The sequence below is a fragment of the Rhinichthys klamathensis genome, unplaced genomic scaffold (assembly GCF_029890125.1).
Source record: "Rhinichthys klamathensis goyatoka isolate OS25496 unplaced genomic scaffold, OSU_Roscu_1.1 h1tg000352l_1, whole genome shotgun sequence".
In the NCBI taxonomy this organism is placed as follows: Eukaryota; Metazoa; Chordata; class Actinopteri; order Cypriniformes; family Leuciscidae; genus Rhinichthys; species Rhinichthys klamathensis.
Genome location: NW_026606863.1, coordinates 1,877,501 through 1,897,674, shown reverse-complemented (window position 1 = coordinate 1,897,674; position 20,174 = coordinate 1,877,501). Strand labels below are relative to the sequence as shown.

At 38.8% G+C, this 20,174-nt stretch overlaps 1 protein-coding gene across 2 annotated transcripts in view; it reads right to left on the bottom strand.

Moving 5' to 3' along the window:
- The window catches only part of fbxo11a (F-box protein 11a), a 54,232-nt gene extending 35,686 nt beyond the window's left edge, over positions 1-18,546 (bottom strand). The window contains exons 1-2 of one of the 2 annotated variants that reach the window (XM_056232653.1): positions 18,228-18,546; positions 5,627-5,769 (exon numbers count right to left, since the gene is read on the bottom strand). In XM_056232653.1, coding sequence (XP_056088628.1) covers positions 5,627-5,648 — 22 coding nt within the window. In that variant the 5' untranslated portion in view covers positions 5,649-5,769; positions 18,228-18,546. The remainder of the gene's footprint in view (positions 1-5,626; positions 5,770-18,227) is intronic. The other variant, XM_056232652.1, reaches the window with a different exon arrangement.
- Positions 18,547-20,174: the final 1,628 nt, after the last annotated feature.

Below are 20,174 nucleotides of genomic sequence, written 5' to 3'. Positions count from 1 at the left end.
GAGAGCGTGACAAAAGACCGAAATGATTGACTGTCACGCTCAATGCTTGACACTTGACAGCCCTGTTGTAGAACTGCCAGACTGGTGAAGCCATTTTTACCAGGGCGTAAAAAAATTGTCTCGCGAGTTTTGCGTCATCTGATCGGCTTTTCTGGATCGGCCTTTATAGAGACCGCCGATCACACATCCCAAAGCAATTATCGGCCGATTATGATCGGCGACCGATCAATCGGAGCACCCTTACTAAGTAAGTAAAGCTAGCAGAAGTGGGAGGAGTAACTCGTCGTCATGTGTGCATTACATTGCTTCCTGATAACACGTGTGCAATCACATATAATCTATATATGTAACCTATATATAACAGTTAGGTCTGATCAAACTATTTATTAAATAAATTTACTGAATTCTGACTGTTAGTAATAGGCACTTCCCTAAAGCTAAAAGAAGTTTCATGACTCTGACAAGTGCTTTCGGCCTTCTTTTTGATCTGAAGGGTATGTGGAAAACACTTGAGTGTCGCCACAGAATTGTCCCAGCGTCTAGAACTTGAACTGAACGTTTTTTTTAAGCGCCATCATACTTGAAAACCCACGGAAAACTACTTTTAAACAGGAAATGACGGAATATTAACGTACTTATCTATTCTCACGGGATTAGCATTACCTGAGGTAATTTTTCCGGACCTTTTTTACAGAAGCTAAAAGTCCAAGACATTTGCTGCGTCCCAATTCGCATACTATCCGTCCTAAATACAGTATTCGAAAATAGAATTAGTACGTCCCAAATCATAGTATGTTGAAATGAGTGTCCCAAAGAGACCCGGATGGTCCACTATATCCGCTCAGAATCCGAAGTCCAGATCGTTGCGCACTCTAACGGCTGATATTGCCCATAACCCATCGCGCGTTGGACGAGGATTCGGTTAGAACTACAAACACGAGTGAAAAGTGTTCAAAAACTACAGACATGGAGGACGCGCGAGTCCGACGGTTATGTAGAGAGGTTTAGACAAAGGGGTTTGAGTGATTAATTATCAGTAGTATCTAACCTGACGAAAATGCATTTATTCAATGTTGTCCACATTATATTGCATCTGCAGCATTGTGAACTTTTGCAAAGATACGTTTAGCCATTCACTTTTAAATGCATTATTATATTCAAATTCCAAACACATGAGGAGAGTCTCGGCATGAAAGACCCACGACTGGCAGATGAACGTGCGACAACAATTCTCTCCGAAATGGTAAGAAGTTAACTTAGATTGAATGGAGGATTTTAACTGTGACGAGATGATTGACAGGGCAGTTTACGGTGATAGGATGCACGCGACAGATCTGTCCGTTAAAGATGACGAAGTAGTATGTCCCAAAGCTTGCCTATTCTTTTCCTACACACTCAAAAGTATGTACTTTTTCTTCACAAAAAGAGTACATACTTTTAGGGCGTAGTATAAGTAGGCGAATTGGGACGCAGCAATTGTCTGTAATGATTACTGAGATGGCACATTTGGACAGGACTAAAAATCACTGAGAAGCTCTGGTACTAATTACTTTACCCCACCTCTCCATGTTAAACTAGTCCAGTCTGAATAGGGCTTAATAAACATGTCTTTCTGTTCCACCCACAAGCACGAAAGTCATTTTTGGGTGAACTAGTCCTTTAATTGTCCAAATTCTCAGTAGAAAAAGCTTCATAATTGATGGGATCTCTAAAGGGCACGTCTGACAATACTCTCACTCGCAACTGCGCAATATTGCAGTAATATTCTCAATGGTCATTGCTATGGTAACCAGGTCACATACAGGACAGCGAATGAATTCTTCATTTGTTCGCTATACAAAAACGAGTATCTTTTGATAGAGTAAAGTCAAATGAAACTGCAAAACAACTGCAACAAGAGATTGCAATAGATAGATACAAAATACTGATTGGAACTTAATTTTGTTCCATCAAAAGAGAACAAGAGACATGAAACTTGTATTGTCGATTATACAGTTTAGCAGTCATTACAAAAAATACAGACTGAGGATTGAGGAATGCCACAAATGAATAAAACCATCAAGTATTAGTTAAGTTATTTCTTCCCCAACCGCTCGGCTGTTGTTTTATAATGTTGAAATGAAAGATGTTTACTGATCAGTGGAGCACAATAAGAACTGGGAACAATCAAAGACAGGGTTCATTTTTATATCATGTTGTCTTTAAACCCCAATAATAAACTTTGTGAGCAAAGTGGATGAAGACTTGAGTGCATGTTGGACTGCTGAAGCATTTTGGACGGTCTTCACACTTTCTGCACGTCTTTAATCTCACAAAATGAGGTTTCTCCGAACTGAAAGTGAAACCAACTGCTGTTGTGAAGAAATTGAAAGCAAAACATTTTACAGTAATTGAATCAAACGGATGATAGGACTAAGTTCACACTGCAGGCAAAAGTGGCCCAAATCTGATTTTTTTTGGGGTCAAGTGACCAGGTCAGATTTCTTCAGAGGTAATGTGAACACTCAAATCTAGCCCAGATCTGATTTTTTCAAATCAGATTTAGACCACATACATATGTGGTCCTGAATCAGACCCAGATCTGATTTTTTTCAATGCGGCCGCAGTGTGAACAATCAAGGCGGATTTGATGCGACTTTTACGTAAATCTACGTCGACATTTGTCACAATTATGCGCCGGCGAAGCCCTAGACACAACAGACACAGACAGTAGCCTAACATTAAAACTTGACTAGATATGGAGAACAGCGATGAATCGAGTCAATGAGAGTGAGGTGTTAGATCTAAGTAGTATATGGGGAGATACTTCAATTCAAGCTAGAAGGACCTACCGTAACCGCTCCGTTTTTGAAAAAATTGCTCACGAAATGGAAGAACGGGGACACAGGAGAACAGCGTCTCAGTGAAACTATTCACGTCATATTCCCACCACTCCTGGCTTCGTCTACGCATCCACACAGATCTCTGTAGTGAATTTGCAACTATAAACCCGCAAAAGTTTCCATTACACAAACATTATGAAATAAATGCGAATATGCTTACTTCCTCCATAACCTCCCGAACTTTAGTGCAACCGTGTGGTGCGTCTGATGTCATTGTTATTGTTCTTTTGCGCATGCCGGTTAGTTTGAAACCTCAAACAGTTCACATTGCAATCAGATATAGGTCACATTTTAAAAGGTAATGTGAACAGCCAATCAAAAAATCGGATCTGAGCAAAAAATCAGAATTGAGCATTAGGACTTGCGGTGTGAACGGGGCCTAACAAGGGATTTCAAACCCATCAATCACACTGTCATGCAGCAAATAAGACTCTCTAGTCTAGACCACATCATGTCCTCTATGGCATTTAAAAGAGCTTCCTCGAATCATTTAGACAACAGACAGCTCAGAAACCAAAAACCTCAACTCTGGAAAAACATGAAAAAATAGAGCTGCCAAAGCAGAAGACTCATGATTAAATTAAATATCTGTTGACAGACTATCATATTAATATTGAACACAAAAATTAACCTTGGACAATCTAATTGGCACATGTTTTCAGTAACAGTAATCAGTTGTGTTTACGAGTTACCAGTGTGCTACAACAAAAGAGCTGTATATGGGTCATAAAATCACATCTTTTCACAGAAAAATCTAATCTTCTATTCTTAGTTATTGGCTGAACCTGTAAAAAAACTGACATCTACAGTATAATACAGCAGCTACAGTTACCAGAACTCAAGCAACATTTTAAAGTCCCACTGAAGTGCCTTGAAACGCTCAGCATGATTTAATGTGTTAATGTAATTTCCACTGAAACAGGAAGACAGGGCGGGGCATATCGAGCAGCTCCTCCCCTTTTTTAAATAGCCAATACCGTTTAGTTTATATCACAGCTCCGCCAGAGCCATTGAACTCGGTAAAGCCTCAGTTTCCTCCTAATCTCTAACCGTTTCTCCTCCTGATCTCCCACATATCGCTTTAACATACAGCATTCAGTGCAGAATATCAAACAGGTCCGATATGTTTTCTGGTCTGAGCGACTCGATCATATGATCCGCTCTGTGTGTCGTGTCTCTGGACCGGAGCTGCGGCGGTTCACGTGACACTGACGTGAAACCAAACTTCATTTGCAGTGGAAAGCATATTTACACTGTCTGAATCGTTCCCTATCCCCTATAAAGTGCACTATGTGCCGTTCACCATGTAAAAAATAGTAAATGTGTGAACAAGTGACTGATTTCAACTGCAGCTTCAGCGTCTATTATAGTGTAGGGGCGGAGCTTCAGATTCTAGAGAGCATTTGATTGGACAGAAAATCTGAAGTGCAGAGTGATGTCATCAAAATTATTTATTCATACTGTCGGAAGTGAGAGACTAAGTTTTGAATGCTTATATCTTCTAAATGTGAATTTTGCCATTGTTTTGGAGCACACTAGGCATATAGATAACAGTAAGGCTTAAACCTCATACTAAAAAACTTTCAGTTTGATTTCATAGGGACTTTAATTTATAGTAAAAACAAATGCAGATTTCATTCACTGAAATCATGTTAATATACCAACTTACAAAAGAATCTGTTTTACCCATTTAATACTGACAATCACCTTAAAAGCACAGGTGAAGTTCATGAATCAAAGTTCATAAAGTATTTTTTCCTGAAGCGGAGGTAAATACTAATATAAAAGGTGTGCGGTGTCAAACACCATCACGGTAACATACTCAACACTACTATAATGCAATACACATTAATTTAACAACATGAGATGTAACATAAAATCCTAATGAACATAACTGATAAGAAGAAACATTTATTTCAATGAAAGTGTGGCAAGTGCCTCATGCATGCACGATTTTATACCAGGATTCAAAAGTCAGGCCCTGCATTTAAGAGACGTTTTGTTCATGATGATTTCTAAGCGAATAGTAACACAGTGAATTACCACCCAAAACCTATAACAACCTCAGTGGCAAAGTCTGTTAGCACAGATTTGCATCACATCACCACATAATGCATTTCTAAATTTGCACTGTCGATTGCCAAGTTCAGTTTTCAGCTCTAAGTGCATTTAGACAATAAACATGCTCTTTAACTATCAGCTATTAGCAAACAAATCCAACAGCCAGCCACATTTGAAACTCAATACACTGAGATGAGCGTCGGGAGTCGGGACAAAGGTTAAGGATTGAAGTACAAAGCGATTCACTCAAATTTAGCATCATTCTCATCAATAACACAAGACAGTCTGATATATCAAATCTGTAGCTAACATACGTGCAGTGTGGTAAACACGACAGACACTTAACAACCCAAGAGCCAATCAAGAGAGCTCTGGCAGTATCCGTACAAATAATATGCATTGAAAGCCCAGGTTCAGGTAGTAGAGCATGAATGGACACTTAAAGCGATACTAATATCCACCACTAACATCTCAAGTGATTGAAACTGCTGATTTAAATACATCATGGTGAAAGTCATAGTCATCCAAACGCCACATTTCAAATTAGCATCAATATTACCACAAGACTGCCGCCAAACACATGCTCAGCTGTAACACGACACGCTCTTTATTATACTACTAAGCATGTTGTGAGGGAGGGTGTTATTAATAAAGCATTATAATCTGTAGGAAGTCTAGTTTACCTTCAGGTGAGTTGAATGCCATTCTGCACGGAGGATCATCCGTGAGTGAGAATCCTGCAAACGCAGCGCTGTTGCTCTGGTTGCACCGGGGGCTCTCCAGGGCTACTAGTCCAGTAACCACTACAAACACGGTGTCCCACCAACTAGTTCAACACAACAGACAGCATGTTGTCTCCAAACAAAGATTATCCACACTCAGGTGATCCAGCATTTTTATTTTTATTTTTAATTGTGGAAATTGAAAGAAACGTCTGATATTAGGCAACTCATATTGAGCAGTGTCCTGCAGCATGCCAACACAGCATCTAAGAAGTATTTAAAACAGCCTTTTTATCATTTATTTATCATTACCATGTCATTTGAAGACCTCAAATTAATTAAGAGACTACATTGAATTATAGTGAATGTAATAATGCACATGTAAGAGTTTTTATGCAAAAGGGCTAAAGAAATTATTCAGATTTCCCACAACATTTATTAAAGGTACACCAGGGCTCCAGACTGCGACCAAATGGTCGCATTTTGCGACTAAAATTTGAGAGTGTGCGACTGAATTTTACATCCAGTCGCACATGTGCGACCAGTAAATTTGCCTCACGTTAAGCGCATGGTTAAGCATGGAAGGGGCGCGTCAATGAATCCGAAATGAGTGAGTGTGACAAGAATAGAGAGCGCGCGTGTCTGTGGGAAGGAGACGGAGACAAATATCACAAGCTGCTGTGCGTCTGAGCAATGAGCGATCTATCGACTCATTACCAAGCAAGCAGCGACTGCAAACAAAATGAAAATGGAACGAAAATACGCTACTCATTTATGCTTCACGGACCGTTAATTATTCCGGACCAATAATAGACAGAGCAGCGCATAGCCTTTCTTATGTATATCAATGGAGCAGCGCCGCGAACCATTGACAATAAAATAAAGACCCGAACTTGCCAGTCGCGGGCCGATCTCGCTCACGCGACACTGTTACTAGGAGATCCAGTGAAGAAATCCATTGAATTCGCCTCAGAATTAATAACATCATCGCTACGAGATCCAGTGAGAAACAGTCCGATTCGGTGCAGAGTTCTGTTATAAACCATAGATATCAGATCAAACAGCGCTGACGTGGAAACCAGGAGAAACACTTATAGAAGGCTTTCAGTCCACAAATCAGCAACATTTACCATGGATTAAGGATAATGTAGTAAGTAACTCTAACCATAAATATGATAATGTGACAGAAATAGTCAAACGCAGCCTACATATCTTTTCTAGCACTTCAAAACTATATCATATATAAATGCTTTTTTTTTTTTTTTTTTTTTTTTATGTGATGACCAACACATTTTTTGTTCATCCTTCAAAGATTGTCCTAAAACTAAACATTTTAAGATGTTGGATAACTCTTATTTAAATACTTATTTAAAAAAAATACCATTGTAAACAGTAGGATGTTTATTGGGTATGTTCACTCCTTTATATACTTTTTTCACTCCTTTTGTTTTTTAATTAATATTAGGACATTATGAATGATAATAATAACAAAAGTTAATTTCATCTAAACCCTAAATTAAGCTTAGTGATTTATTGTCAGCCCCAGTGCTACCAGAATTTTTTCTTTTTGTAGAACTCAGTGTGAGTTCTCATTTGAGGTGATGCTGCCCTCAAATTTGAGTCTGGAGCCCTGTGAACTTAAAATAAAACTGCATATCGTAATATCTGTACGTTAAGTCTCTTTATTATTAAATAATTTGTCAGTATTACAGTTATTTTGGGGGAAATTTGAATAATTGCATTGCAAGCTGATTTAAGGTGTGCCCCTAAATTTTCTGCTTGTGCTCCTAAAATTTTCAGTCAGGGGCAACAGCGCTCCTAGTAAAAAAAGTAAGTCTGGAGCCCTGTTACACTATGTAACTTTTAATGTTGAAAATAGTGCTGTCAAATCAATTACCGGTAATCGCATCTAACATAAACGTTTTTGTTTATATAATATTTGTGTGTATACATGCATATGCATGTATGCATATATACATTTAAAAAACGCAGAACAGAGGAGAGTCTGCTTGCGAAAAATAATTGTTTATATAATATGTGTGTGTATATATTATTATATTTATATTATATTATGTATGCATATACACGTGTGTGTGTGTGTGTGTGTGAGTGTGTGTGAGTGAGTGTGAGTGTGAGTGTGTGTGTGTGTGTGTGTGCGCGCGTGCGTGTGAGTGTGTGTGAGTGTGAGTGTGAGTGTGAGTGTGAGTGTGAGTGTGAGTGTGAGTGTGTGTGTGTGTGTGTGTGTGTGTGTGTGTGTGTGTGTGTGTGTGTGTGTGTGTGTGTGTGTGTGTGTGTGGAAAAAGAGAAGAATGCGACAGATCCCGTAATAAAACAAGAATCAACATTGCTTTTCTGAGACGGCAAGACCTGAGGGTCTTGAAATGATGTAAAGGCGACACGGAAATGCCATTTTTATTAATCAACGGGTGAGTAAGGTTTTTTATTGAACAGATAAATTGGCTATTGTGAAGGGTCATTTCATTATGGTTGTTGTAGTGATGAGGGGGAATTTATTTTAAAGGAAGTACCGTGTATATTAATGGGTAAAGCTACAGTAACGTCTTCAGATAGTCAAGCTTAATCCTTTCCATCTAATCTGGTTATATCTCTTATCTTATATAGCAGTGAATGTTTTATGAGCAGTAGGATAATCTCTCTCTCTCTTTAGTTATAAGAATTAGAGGTCGACCGATAGTGGATTTACCGATACTTAGGTTTGACCGTACGTGCCGATAACCGATTAATAGACCGATATTTTTATAATGGATACTGGATTAAAAAAAATAAGTAAAAGTAAAACAGTGCTGAACTGAAATGTGAATAAATATTAAAAAAATATATAAATATGAATATATTAAAATGAGAAGTTCTAAACATGAAAATATTACAGGTTTCTTTAGCTATAACCTAGAAACATAGGTACATTTCATAGGTAACACTTTGCAAGCCACATTTGTTAACAAGGATGTATTAGCTAGCTTTCATGAACTATATGCATTATAAAACATTTTTTACAGCATGTATTATTTTTGAGCAAGACAATTGTACCTTAATCATTCATGTTAGTTCATTCATAGTACATTAAGGTTAACAGATAAAATAAAAATTAAAACTCAATTTAAAATGTATTAGTAATTGTTGACATTAACAAACTAACAATGGACAATACTACAACATGTATTACCCTTAGTTATTGCTAAAAATGTAATCTTATTGTAAACAAGTGTTACTATTTCATATCAATCCAAAGAGTCTGCTATGCTTAAAGATGGCCATCTTAAAATATCTGCAAAGTCCAGAGCATTCAAATTGCATAAATGTATAGTCTCTCACTTTATTTGCTTCTATATTAGAACACTTGATTATCTAATCAAAATAACAATATGTATTGCAGTCCTAAAAAAATAATTGAATCTAATGCGTTTCTGATTTGTTTGTTTCTGTCGGCTGCATGAAGATATCAATGTTGAGAAAGCAATCACGTCACTTCGCCGACTAATGAATGCATAAAAGCATAATGTAAATAAATAAATGGTAACAATTGCGACATTAAACATTTGGGTCAGGTTTGCGTGTGTTTTTGTCACATTGTTTTAACCGCTTGAGGTACTAACAGCCTCGACGGCAAACATACTGCTTTTCTTTCTTTGCTAAAGCAGCATCTACTCAACAAATTAATTACTTTATAATGAAATGGCAACGTGGACTGTAGTGTTCTGTATTCAAACCGCTTCGCTGTCAGTGTTTTAAATGCGCATCTGAAGTGTCAGCGCTCTCCGTGCTGCGCGCAGGCTCACATGTTACAATAAGCAACACGCGGTGATAGTTCTTATTTGTCCTCTAGAGGGCGCTCTGGCTGTGTATAATGCCAGCAGTCTCTTCTCAGCGCTCTGATACTGTGTAATGACACCATAGCTACTCTTCTCAGCCGATTCAGCAACGGACGCAACCCGGAAAAACTATCGGAATGGATTTTTGCCGATAACGATGGATCCACCAATCAACTATCGGTACCGATATATCGGCAAACCCGATGAATCGGTCGACATCTTGTAAGAACCATATTCATCCGCCAGTCACGCAGAGCCGAAGCACAACCAAAACAATGTTCTTCAGTAAAATGCATGCAGTTTTTTTTTTTTTTTAACCACGTAGGGGCCAAAATAGGGCTGGGACAACACGTCGACGTCATCGATGACGTTGACGCAAAAAATACGTCGACGCAAAATATTCGCGTCGATTCGTCAGACCCAAAACATAGACGGCGGCGCCGGAGAGTAGTATAGCGTCGACGCAAAAAATACGTCGACGCAAAATATTCGCGTCGATTCGTCAGACCCAAAACATAGACGGCGGCGCCGGAGAGTAGTATAGCAACACGAGTGGCTCCTCAGACTTTCAGAAGAGCAAGGCGGCACGCACGCCTAGCATGCGAGAGATGTCGCCGTCATGTTTTTGTTTGGGCCGCAGTTCCGAGATTCCTGTCTGTTGGATTTATTACAGCACGTGAATTCATCAGTTTCTCCCGAAATACATGAAAGTAAGTGGCCGGTGAACTGGGAGAAACTATAAATGTATTGTTTTACTATAAATTAAATGTATTTAAATGTCTGAAACCTAAAATAAACATTATGTGGTTAAAAACACTGAACAGTTGTGATATAGCCTATGATGACAAGCGCTGAGCGCGTCCGTCTTTGGCTCAGCGCCAGCCATAGAGCGAAAGCACAGTTTGAATCTGGCAGTGATGTCACGTCACTGTACATTCGCTCTTAGTGGTCAGCTGCTGCAGAGCGTGCCGAAATCGAAATTGCTGATGAGATATAGAGGAACATATCTAGTGGAAAATGAGAATGTTATGAAAATAAGAATGCATTACTTTGCACTTATATAGTCTTTTATTTTGGAATTTTAAGAGCAATAAACATATATTGCAATGTTAAGGAATTCATGTTTTTTTTTCATTCAGATATGTAAATCAACATGTATAAAGTGCTATTAGTCAATTAACGGAGAGATAATCGATAATCAAATCGAATCGGACCGAAAAAATGAATCGTTAGATTAATCGATGCATCGAAAAAATAATCGCTAGATTAATCGTTTAAAAAATAATCGTTTATCCCAGCCCTAGGCCAAAAGTTACATAGTGTAGGCCTAACTTTTAGCAACTTCACATATCAGTGCTGAAAAGGTGCGAAAAAAATAATGCACAGGTCATGTGACTAGACATAAACATAAAATCTCACACAAAGCTAGTCAGATTTTGGCCAATTCGAATGCAAATTTGAATTTTACTCAAATATTTTTGATGCTTTTAGCCGTTTAAGCAACATTTTATCATTTAAACCCATTCATTCAAAAACAGAAGGGAAGAAAAGAGAAACCTAGTAAACCCCACTTAAACTACTGACTAAAAGAGCTTCTATCAAAGTCCTATTTCTTGAGAAAGTCTCACACTGGGTGGGAGTACGCCTGACAGCATGTTAAGCTTCACTGAATAGCGTTTAAACAATCTGCAATGTCTGAATCACAACACTGGATCGCCCCACCTTTCATTAATATTCTTTTCAGACTACAGCCACTAAGCTTCAAAGACATACATGACCCCCTACAGGACACGCATGGATAGATGTAGAATGGGGTTTAGATGTTATCAGCTCAAGCGACTTGACTGAATGAAGCTTGGTTCATTACAGCAGTAGTTCATCAGCAAACTAATTATTACTACAAGTTTGTGTGGAAATTAAGATTATTGATGAACATTTATGCATTTGGCAGATGCTTTTATCCAAAGAGACTTACATTGCGCATTGAAGTTATACATTTTATCAGTTCATGCATTCCCTAGGAATCAAACCCATGATCTTGCTAGTGCACAATAGTATAAACACAAAAGGGAAACAGAAGATGATCTAACTGGTAATTACCAAGCCCCTAGTGTGAACTTCATGCCCCCAATTTAAGCAAGAATTAATAAACTCGACTTCCAAACCTTGCTGTCACTTAACACCACACACACACACCCTCTAAGTAACGCGTAACTCTCAGTCCAATCTGGCCCGTCCTGTTTTGAAAGCTCTGCAGTTTGACCCAGTTTTCGTAAGAAAGGTACATTCCAGCTTATTTCCAAACATTACCTTGCAGTGCCCCAGTGGAGCCGACCAAATAAAACTACCTTAACACTCACCTTAACACGTCTTGTGAGAGTTCCTGTAGCATCAATCCTATTATTTACAAACCCCGAAGATGTGTCCGGGGCGAACTGCAGCACAGCACCAATGCAATAAACACATCTGACAAAACGCATACGTCCTGGAGTATTTCCACGACAGTAAATTTAGTTTTCCAGTGAGTATTCTGGAAGGGGAAGCACCTGCTATGAGAAGGCCTTCTGTTGATCATCTCAGTGTTTTGGATTATGGTGGTAAGATATGGGAATTATGGGACATTAGGACTAAGCTACATTATATCATGCCAACTGTTGCCACATTTTATAGGAGATTATGCTAATGCAGAGGAAAAAAATGGGAAGACGTAGGACAAACTAGGTCTGGAAAAACTTTTTTAATAAAAAATATGGTTTGTGGCATTATTATGGCTGGATATTGCCACAAATTTTACAATTTGATATGATTTCAATCCACAACCTTGAGATTTGTCAATTCTGATTTCGGTTCAATTCAATATTAATTCTTTTGGATATATACACTACCGTTCAAAAGTTTGAGGTCGGTACGATTTTAAATACTTTTAAAAGAATTCTCTTCTGCTAACCATGGCTGCGCTTATTTGGAATAATATTTAATACTATAACTGATTTTTGTTGTATTTTTAATCAGTGTAAATCAGCTGTTTTCTGTGTGAATATATAGTAAAGTGTAATTTATTCCTGTGATCAAAGCTGAATTTTCAGCATCACCAGTGTCAGTGTCTTCAGTGTCAAATGATCCTTCACAAATCAGTATAATATGAGGATTTGATGCTCAAGAAACATTTATTATTATTATCAATGTTGAAACAGTTGTTGGTCTGTCAGTTGTACAGTTTTTTTTTTTTTTTTTTGGATTCTTTGATGAATAGGAGGTTCAAAAGAACAGCATTTGTTTGAAATAGAATCTTTTGTAACATTATAAATGTCTTTACTGTCCTTGATAAATAAAAGTATTGATTTCTTTCCTCCAAAAAATAAAAAAAATTCTCACTGACCCCAAACTTTTGAACGGTAGTGTATATATAAAGTACAAGGCAAATTTTCTCAAGGGAAAAAATCCCTCTAAAATGCTGTAAACTGGAAACCCTGCTGGTACATTACTATAATATTAATGGTTAAAATTAACTGTAGGGGTCAAACGGATCGTTGTTGATCCGTGATGCGTACGGACCAGGCCCCACGGTTCGGCACGCATGTGATCAATTTACCGTTCGCAAAGCCCAGCCCCCTTTAGTTACTGTTGCGATGTCCGACAAGTCACGCCGCTCTCACACACACCATGTTCTCAGTGAAAAATACATTGCGGAGCAAAGAGGACATTGACAGACAGGACAGACCAGGTTACTTTTGAGATTAAACAAAGTCTCAACTTTCAAATTTGGTAATTTTTTTAAGAATTTTAAACTATAAATAGCGTTTTGTGGCTCTTTAATGTGTCTGACAGATCACTGTAGAGTTAAAGCTGTTATGGTGAACCGATCATCTCTTCCTTTTAGTTCATTTATAACATCAAATGAACATAAGAAATGTTGTTTCAACTGCGGAAAGACGTCAGTACACTCCGTTTTTCAAGTTCAAATCCTCCAATGTTAATCTACTAACTCTCCTGACTACTTTGTCGGACAAAAAAATGGCGGATTATGATTGGTCAGATCGCCTGTCAATCAAACTCCCTGCGAAGGGTCAATTGCAAGTTTAACCGCAAAAGGTTATCGTTTGTACGTGTTTTGTCTTGCTAGTTTACACATTCATAGATTTTAAAACCATTCCAGCACTGGAAGAGGCAAAGGAGAGTTTAATTCCACACTCGCGCACTGTTATCTGAGCGCACAGCCACACACACCTGAGGCGCGCACACACAGAGAGAGGCGCATTTCAGATAGCGCACGAACTCCGAAACTGATTCCTCTTTCACGTCCCCATTAGGGATGTCACTTATGTTCGAAAATCTATTGCACAATCGATCGGACCAACCAACACAAGTTTCGAAAACGAAAATAGGGAATCGATTTTAACGGCCTTCTCTCGGAGCGCGTCCAGCTCGTCACGATACGAACGCGCGCGATCTGACGAACACACATAACAGCAAACTATACTTCTGCATAATGTGTCTCTTTTTACAACAAAAATGTGAATTCTGCCAGTATTCAGACCGTCTCATGCATACAGATACAGATTCGGGCTACAATCGCCTATGTAGGCGAAATTTGTTTGACATTTCTAATCGTAAACACAGCCATGTGGAAGCCTGCAGTAATGCTTTTCATTGATGTCATGGCAGTCCACTCTGCTTATTGTTTTTCGAGAATCTTGCACTCCTGTTTGTCATTGTGCACGAAACTTCACGCCAATTAATCATCAGAAATATTACTGACTTGTGCGCGTCTCTAGCGCCCTCTTTACGTTCGTCTTAATGCCTGTTAGTTGTCCGTGGATTTGCCTATATTTGGCGTTGAAAATGGAAAAGTCTTTAGATGGAAAATCGATTTTACAATCAATTCAATGACCACTTGTGTCTCAAAAATCGAACAGGATTTTTTCACAAAGTGACAGCCCTAGTCCCCATGTAAAATCAAATTCTGTATATGGCTTTATAATGCATAGCAGATTAGCCTAGAATATATGAACGCAACATGCTTAGTTTTTCCCTTTCCTCCAATAAAGAAAACACTTAACATGCAATTTAGTGAGTTGTATATAATCATAATTGTGCGTTCACACCGGACGCGAATAGCGCGTCAAATTCGCGTCTACCGCGTCTAGTTTGACGCTTGACCACTTTGTGTTAATTCGCGTGTCAATGCCGAAATTGACGCGCGTAACAACAAAAGTTTGAAGCGAAATTTACGCGCGTCAGGTCAGAGGCGGAAGTTTCGAAACCCGTTAGCGGCCATCTTTTTAGATGTTTATCGAGCATTAGCATTAGCATTATTCGAGAGAGTCACCGCTCGTATATGCTCTGGAGAGCAGAAACAGCTGCGTAGGGGACATCGTCGCTGTACTCGGGTCCACCAGAACCTCCGGAGGGTTTCAGGAGTTTCACAATTTGCTCCAGGAGCTAGGTTTGGTGGACCTAATGGTGAGGACGCTGACGAGGACAGCGTAGGCCGTATAAGCCCTCGGCCTCGAGTGGTCTATGCCTGTCGAGCCCGCGCTCTACAGCCCGGCGCGAGGTTCACCCTCGCCCGCATCCACCTAATCTGTCATTTATTTTTGTTTTGATAATAAACGAAGCCAGCCTCCAAAAGTGATTAATCTGTCCTGTGATTTTTTTCTCTCTCTCACACATCACTGTCCAGACACGAACTTATATGTTGGTTGTCTTTACATTATAATAATATTTCATATAATCTAGATATGGACTAAATAGCATTCAATACAAAATGAATATGTCTCATATATTGAAATCAAGTTTTATGTGATAAAATATTTGCTTTGTTGTGCATTAGAACCACAGTCATATATTACAAAATAATTTATTGAAGCATCCAGATACTTCACCACGTGACAGCAGCAAGCAGCTAGGCTCCTGATTGGTTAACGCGGCGCGAATTGACGCAGAAGTTCAGATTTTTCAACTCGGGCGGCAGACGCGAATTCGCGTCAAACGCGTGAATGCACAAATAGCACTAACTAAATCATTCGCGCTTAACGCGCCAGACGCTCAATTCGCGCGAACTTGACGCGCGAATGAGGCGTATTCGGAATTTTTTACGCGCGTAACGCGTCTTTGCATTGACTTAACATTGAAATCACTCGCGCCTGACGCGCTATTCGCGTCCGGTGTGAACGCACCATTAGTGTTCATAACTGCTTGCCTGTATCAGCGGTGTTTGTTTTGATCAACAATTAGCCACACACTCACAAATCCTTTCATTATAACCAACAAAGTGTAAACACAATGTAAATAAGAGATTCATTGTAAAATTAAGACAGCTTTTTTATTATAATGGAAGTTTTTGAGAGTGTGCAGAATTCAGTGATCTTGCGCTTTAGAGATTGACGGCCTTAATGATTTTAAAGTGCTTTAGCTTTCTGTTTATTACCCATTCACAATCTGAATACCAGTTTAGTTTTTCATGATGCCAAGTACACTGCAAAGCTCCTGGATTGACAACCGTATTTACATGCACGACTGAATCGGAAATTGCGACGATTGGACAAGACAAAACTGAAGAAAATAAATTAAGTATACTGTTTTTGTTCTAAGTCCTGATATTGGTACCAAGACCCACACAATTTTACTGATATTGGTCAGACTACTGAAATTTTGGTACTGTGACAACCCTACCTATAGATTTTATATAAAGTCACAATAACAATTAGATTGCAAATAGTTGGCATATTTTGTAAGAAGAATCTGGCAATGCAGAGGGAACACTTGACTAAATGGGAAAATACCGTATAGGACAACTGTTCTGTATTGTATATGACATTCTCATCTTAAAAATGTAGCTGTCCACCTCAACAACTGCATGAAGGAGGCCGTTTAAAGCATGTGTTCAATGCAACACCTGTCTTACAACCTTGATTACAGAACATTCCCATAAGCTGACAGCAGCCATTCATTTACATAGCCAGAGCTGCTCTATGTGCTGAAACCATCCTTCAATTTCAGTCTCACTCGAGTCCCATGACTCTAATTAGAAGTTAAGATGTGGTTAGTACAAACAGCTCTCAGGTTTGATTGCCTGAATCCCAAACAAGGTGTTCCTGCTGTTAGATTTGCATAGCAAATTACCAAACTATTACAGCTGCTGGACTGGGTGACCAAAAGGACTAGAGGAGTCATAAGAGTATGGATGGTCAAACAACCATGGCACTTAATCTGTCATAACCATAAAATAACCCATCAATGACTACATGTGTGCATATATGAAACGCACATGATCAACACAACACTGTTTATCAAAAAGGTTCATGACCCAACTGTCAACACTAGAACCATGCCGGTCAAACAAAACTGTGAACTAGTCATTACAACTCATCAACAAGCCAATCAACCCCAAACAACAATAAACATGTTAATGAGGGCATCAAGTTTACAACATCCAGCACAGCTGACTAATTAAACCAAGGAAAAAAGTAAACAGGGAGCCCTCGCAAAAAAGTAATACCCTGTTTTTGGACATTTACTATGGTGCACTTGGAAGTACTTTGGAGTACCATGTGTATACTATGGTACTGCCACAGTACTTTTTTGTACATGGTACTCATAGTTTACATACTTCAAAGAATACCATGGTACAACCGTGACACTAGTTCAAAAATAAATTACCTTGGTAAATACCCAAACCAAAACAGTAGTGTTGAACTTTGATATACAAATTGAGTACTGTAATGTAATCATTGTGATTTGATGGTATAATATATATACTTATGACACACTTAATAAATACCATGATATTTACATGAAACTCAAAGAATACCCCGCTAAAACCATGGAACATCCAAAAAATGTCTTGCTTACAAAAAGCCCCATAGATTACCATCGGCTTTAGACATACTGTGGTAATTCAAAAGTTTCTTGGACACGTACCATGGTACAACCCTGGAAATCCATATTATACAAATTTCAGTACCATAGTAAATATCAAGTACCATGGTATTATCATTTGACATACCATCACTGACACTGTAAGCCTACCATGGTACTGCCACAGTACATCTTTGTAAAGGAAATTACCATGGTACAAGTACAAACACCATGGTGCATGGAAGTATATTACGGTACTGAAAGAAAACACATTCATGTACAACGGTATTTATTTACATAGCACTTCAAGGTACATCAAAAATACCATGGTAAAAACATGGTATTGCCATGGTACTTCTGGTTATGTTAGCTGTATTCACTGCAAATGCCCGAATTAAAGAGTTTACGTTATAATCTAATAAATAATGGTGTGATAGTGGTATTTACTCAGGTTTGTGCATTATTTTGTTGGCTTAGCTGTTATGCTGCTAACAGCAGATGCTAACCATCACAGGGCTGTTAAACAACTGACCGCTGCCTTTTCTCACAAATATATAATCGTCAGTGCCACCATTTAGATTCATACCAGATTTTAAATCACGACTAGTTCATTCTGAAATGTACATTGTCAAAATGTACACGTTAAATGGGGTTTATAATAGACAGGAGAGCAAATCAAGCCCCGTTAAACAAAGCGCGGCCTGCGGGGGGATCAGAAGCCTCGGTGTTTCCTGACGAATGAACATTAAAACAAATAACCTCAAAATACAACATCGCCACGCGAATGCTGCTGGAATCTACACAAGCCGTCTAAAAGAAGAGGGACTGGTGTGAATCAAGCCCAGGTTGGTGTTTGTTATAGATATATTCACCCCTTTCTGCGTTGTTTCTGTCCGGCGGTACCGGGCGCGGCCTCGACACTCGCCGGGGTCTGCGGTTAGTCGCTCTGACGGAGTTCATTTGACGGGTTTCTAGTAAAAACACACACCGTTGCAGCCCTTTCCTCTGTATCCTTACACTGTGCCGAGCTCGGGAAATGTAAATAAAAGTCTAAAGTGCATTGCACTGAGAATCTGCTTGGTCTAGGCTCCGGAGAAAAGGCTTTACTGTCCAGGAGCTCCGGTCCGAGAGCTCCGATTTCGATTTTCAGTGGCAGGAGGAGCCATTTACACACACACTCACACTCACTCACTCACACACACTTACTTACACACACACACACTTACACACTCCCATAAACAACCACATGGCGCTGCACACCACCAATCACAGTAGATTTTACCCTTACAAAGTACCATGGTAATACCATAGTATTACCATAGTATAGACTATAGTAAATACCATGGCACATGAAAATGGTAAGCATTCACTCCCATGGTGCCAACAATGTGCCATGATAGCAATAACAATTTACACTGTGCCTACACCATGACACTGAAGTCTGTATACAAAAAAAAATAATATCATTGGCATGTATGTCCAAAATACCACAGTAATCCAAAAAAAAAAACATGGTAGTGTCATAGTACGTTTTGTTATGTGGCAGAAACATGGTACAGGTACCAAGTAATGGACATCTTCATCCATATATTTATATTTGTCTACTAAACTAGTTTCAGTAATACGTTTTTAAGATCTTTCATAGTCTTTCATACTTAGTGCATGAACTAAAATAATCTGATGTAATTTTTGTACAGTCTATAATAAGAATCACCTTTGAATAATAAACCGTTGATGTAGGCTGGAGGTTTTTACGATTTTATATGAAAACAGTGATCTGAGTATGAAGACAAGCATGTTTTTGTTTGATTTTAACAAGTTGCAGCTGGTTAGAAGGTCATTTTTATGACAAGTCAAAGAAGAAGAGTGTGGTTCTCATTTTGGGCTGCATTTCCCAAAAGCATCGTAAGCCTAAGTAGATAGAAACCATTGGCACCTATAGTTTCAACATCGGCTTATGACGCAGATAGCAACATTGTGTCGGCCCAGACCCGGCCCACACCTGACAGGTGTGAAATGATGATCCGGCGCTCCGCTCCTGTTTGCCAGATCTAAAGCCCATCGGGCCAAAGCAAAGCCACATGTCAGCCAAGAGCAAAGAAATAAACCAGAACCGGACCTTATCTGAGCCACAAAATCTGTATGAGGTAATATCAGCTTTAAAAAGTGCCTGTTAACAAGCAGAATCACTGAAGGAAAGAAGGGAACAGAAATAGAGACGAGCAGAAACACAGGAATACTGACTTCCAGCCACAGCCTTAGATCAAATCAACTGCGAATAAAACACATTAAATCTCTCAAGATCTGATTACACAACTCCAAAAACAGCATTGCCAGCTTCACTCAATACAGACCAGTTTGACTTTATTTTTGTCATAAGACAGCAAAAGTTCTTATTGAGAATTAACAGGGGTTTAGATCTAGATAATGTTGACGGTTTATTGAAAATGTTTCATTTGAAGTCACCATTATGGTGATTAGCATGTCTTATTTGGCTGCTGTAATGGTGTGTTTATAAAACATATTTGCCACAGCAAAGAAAGGAGGAGAAAATGAGACCAGGTGATGTTTGCTGACTATTGATTGAAATAATCAGATTTTATCACATCTTAAAAACTGATCAATAGAGTGTTGTGCCATTAATACATTTTGCATTACCAACTCTGTGATATTCCAGCCTGTGATCCAGCAGTGTTTCGGCAATCAGTTATTATGAGGGATTTTACAAAAGTTTTGAACTACTGTATCATCCAGACATCAACAATCAGCATATGAATCTCAACTATGGTGACAATCAACAAAAAGCTTCATGCTGCAAT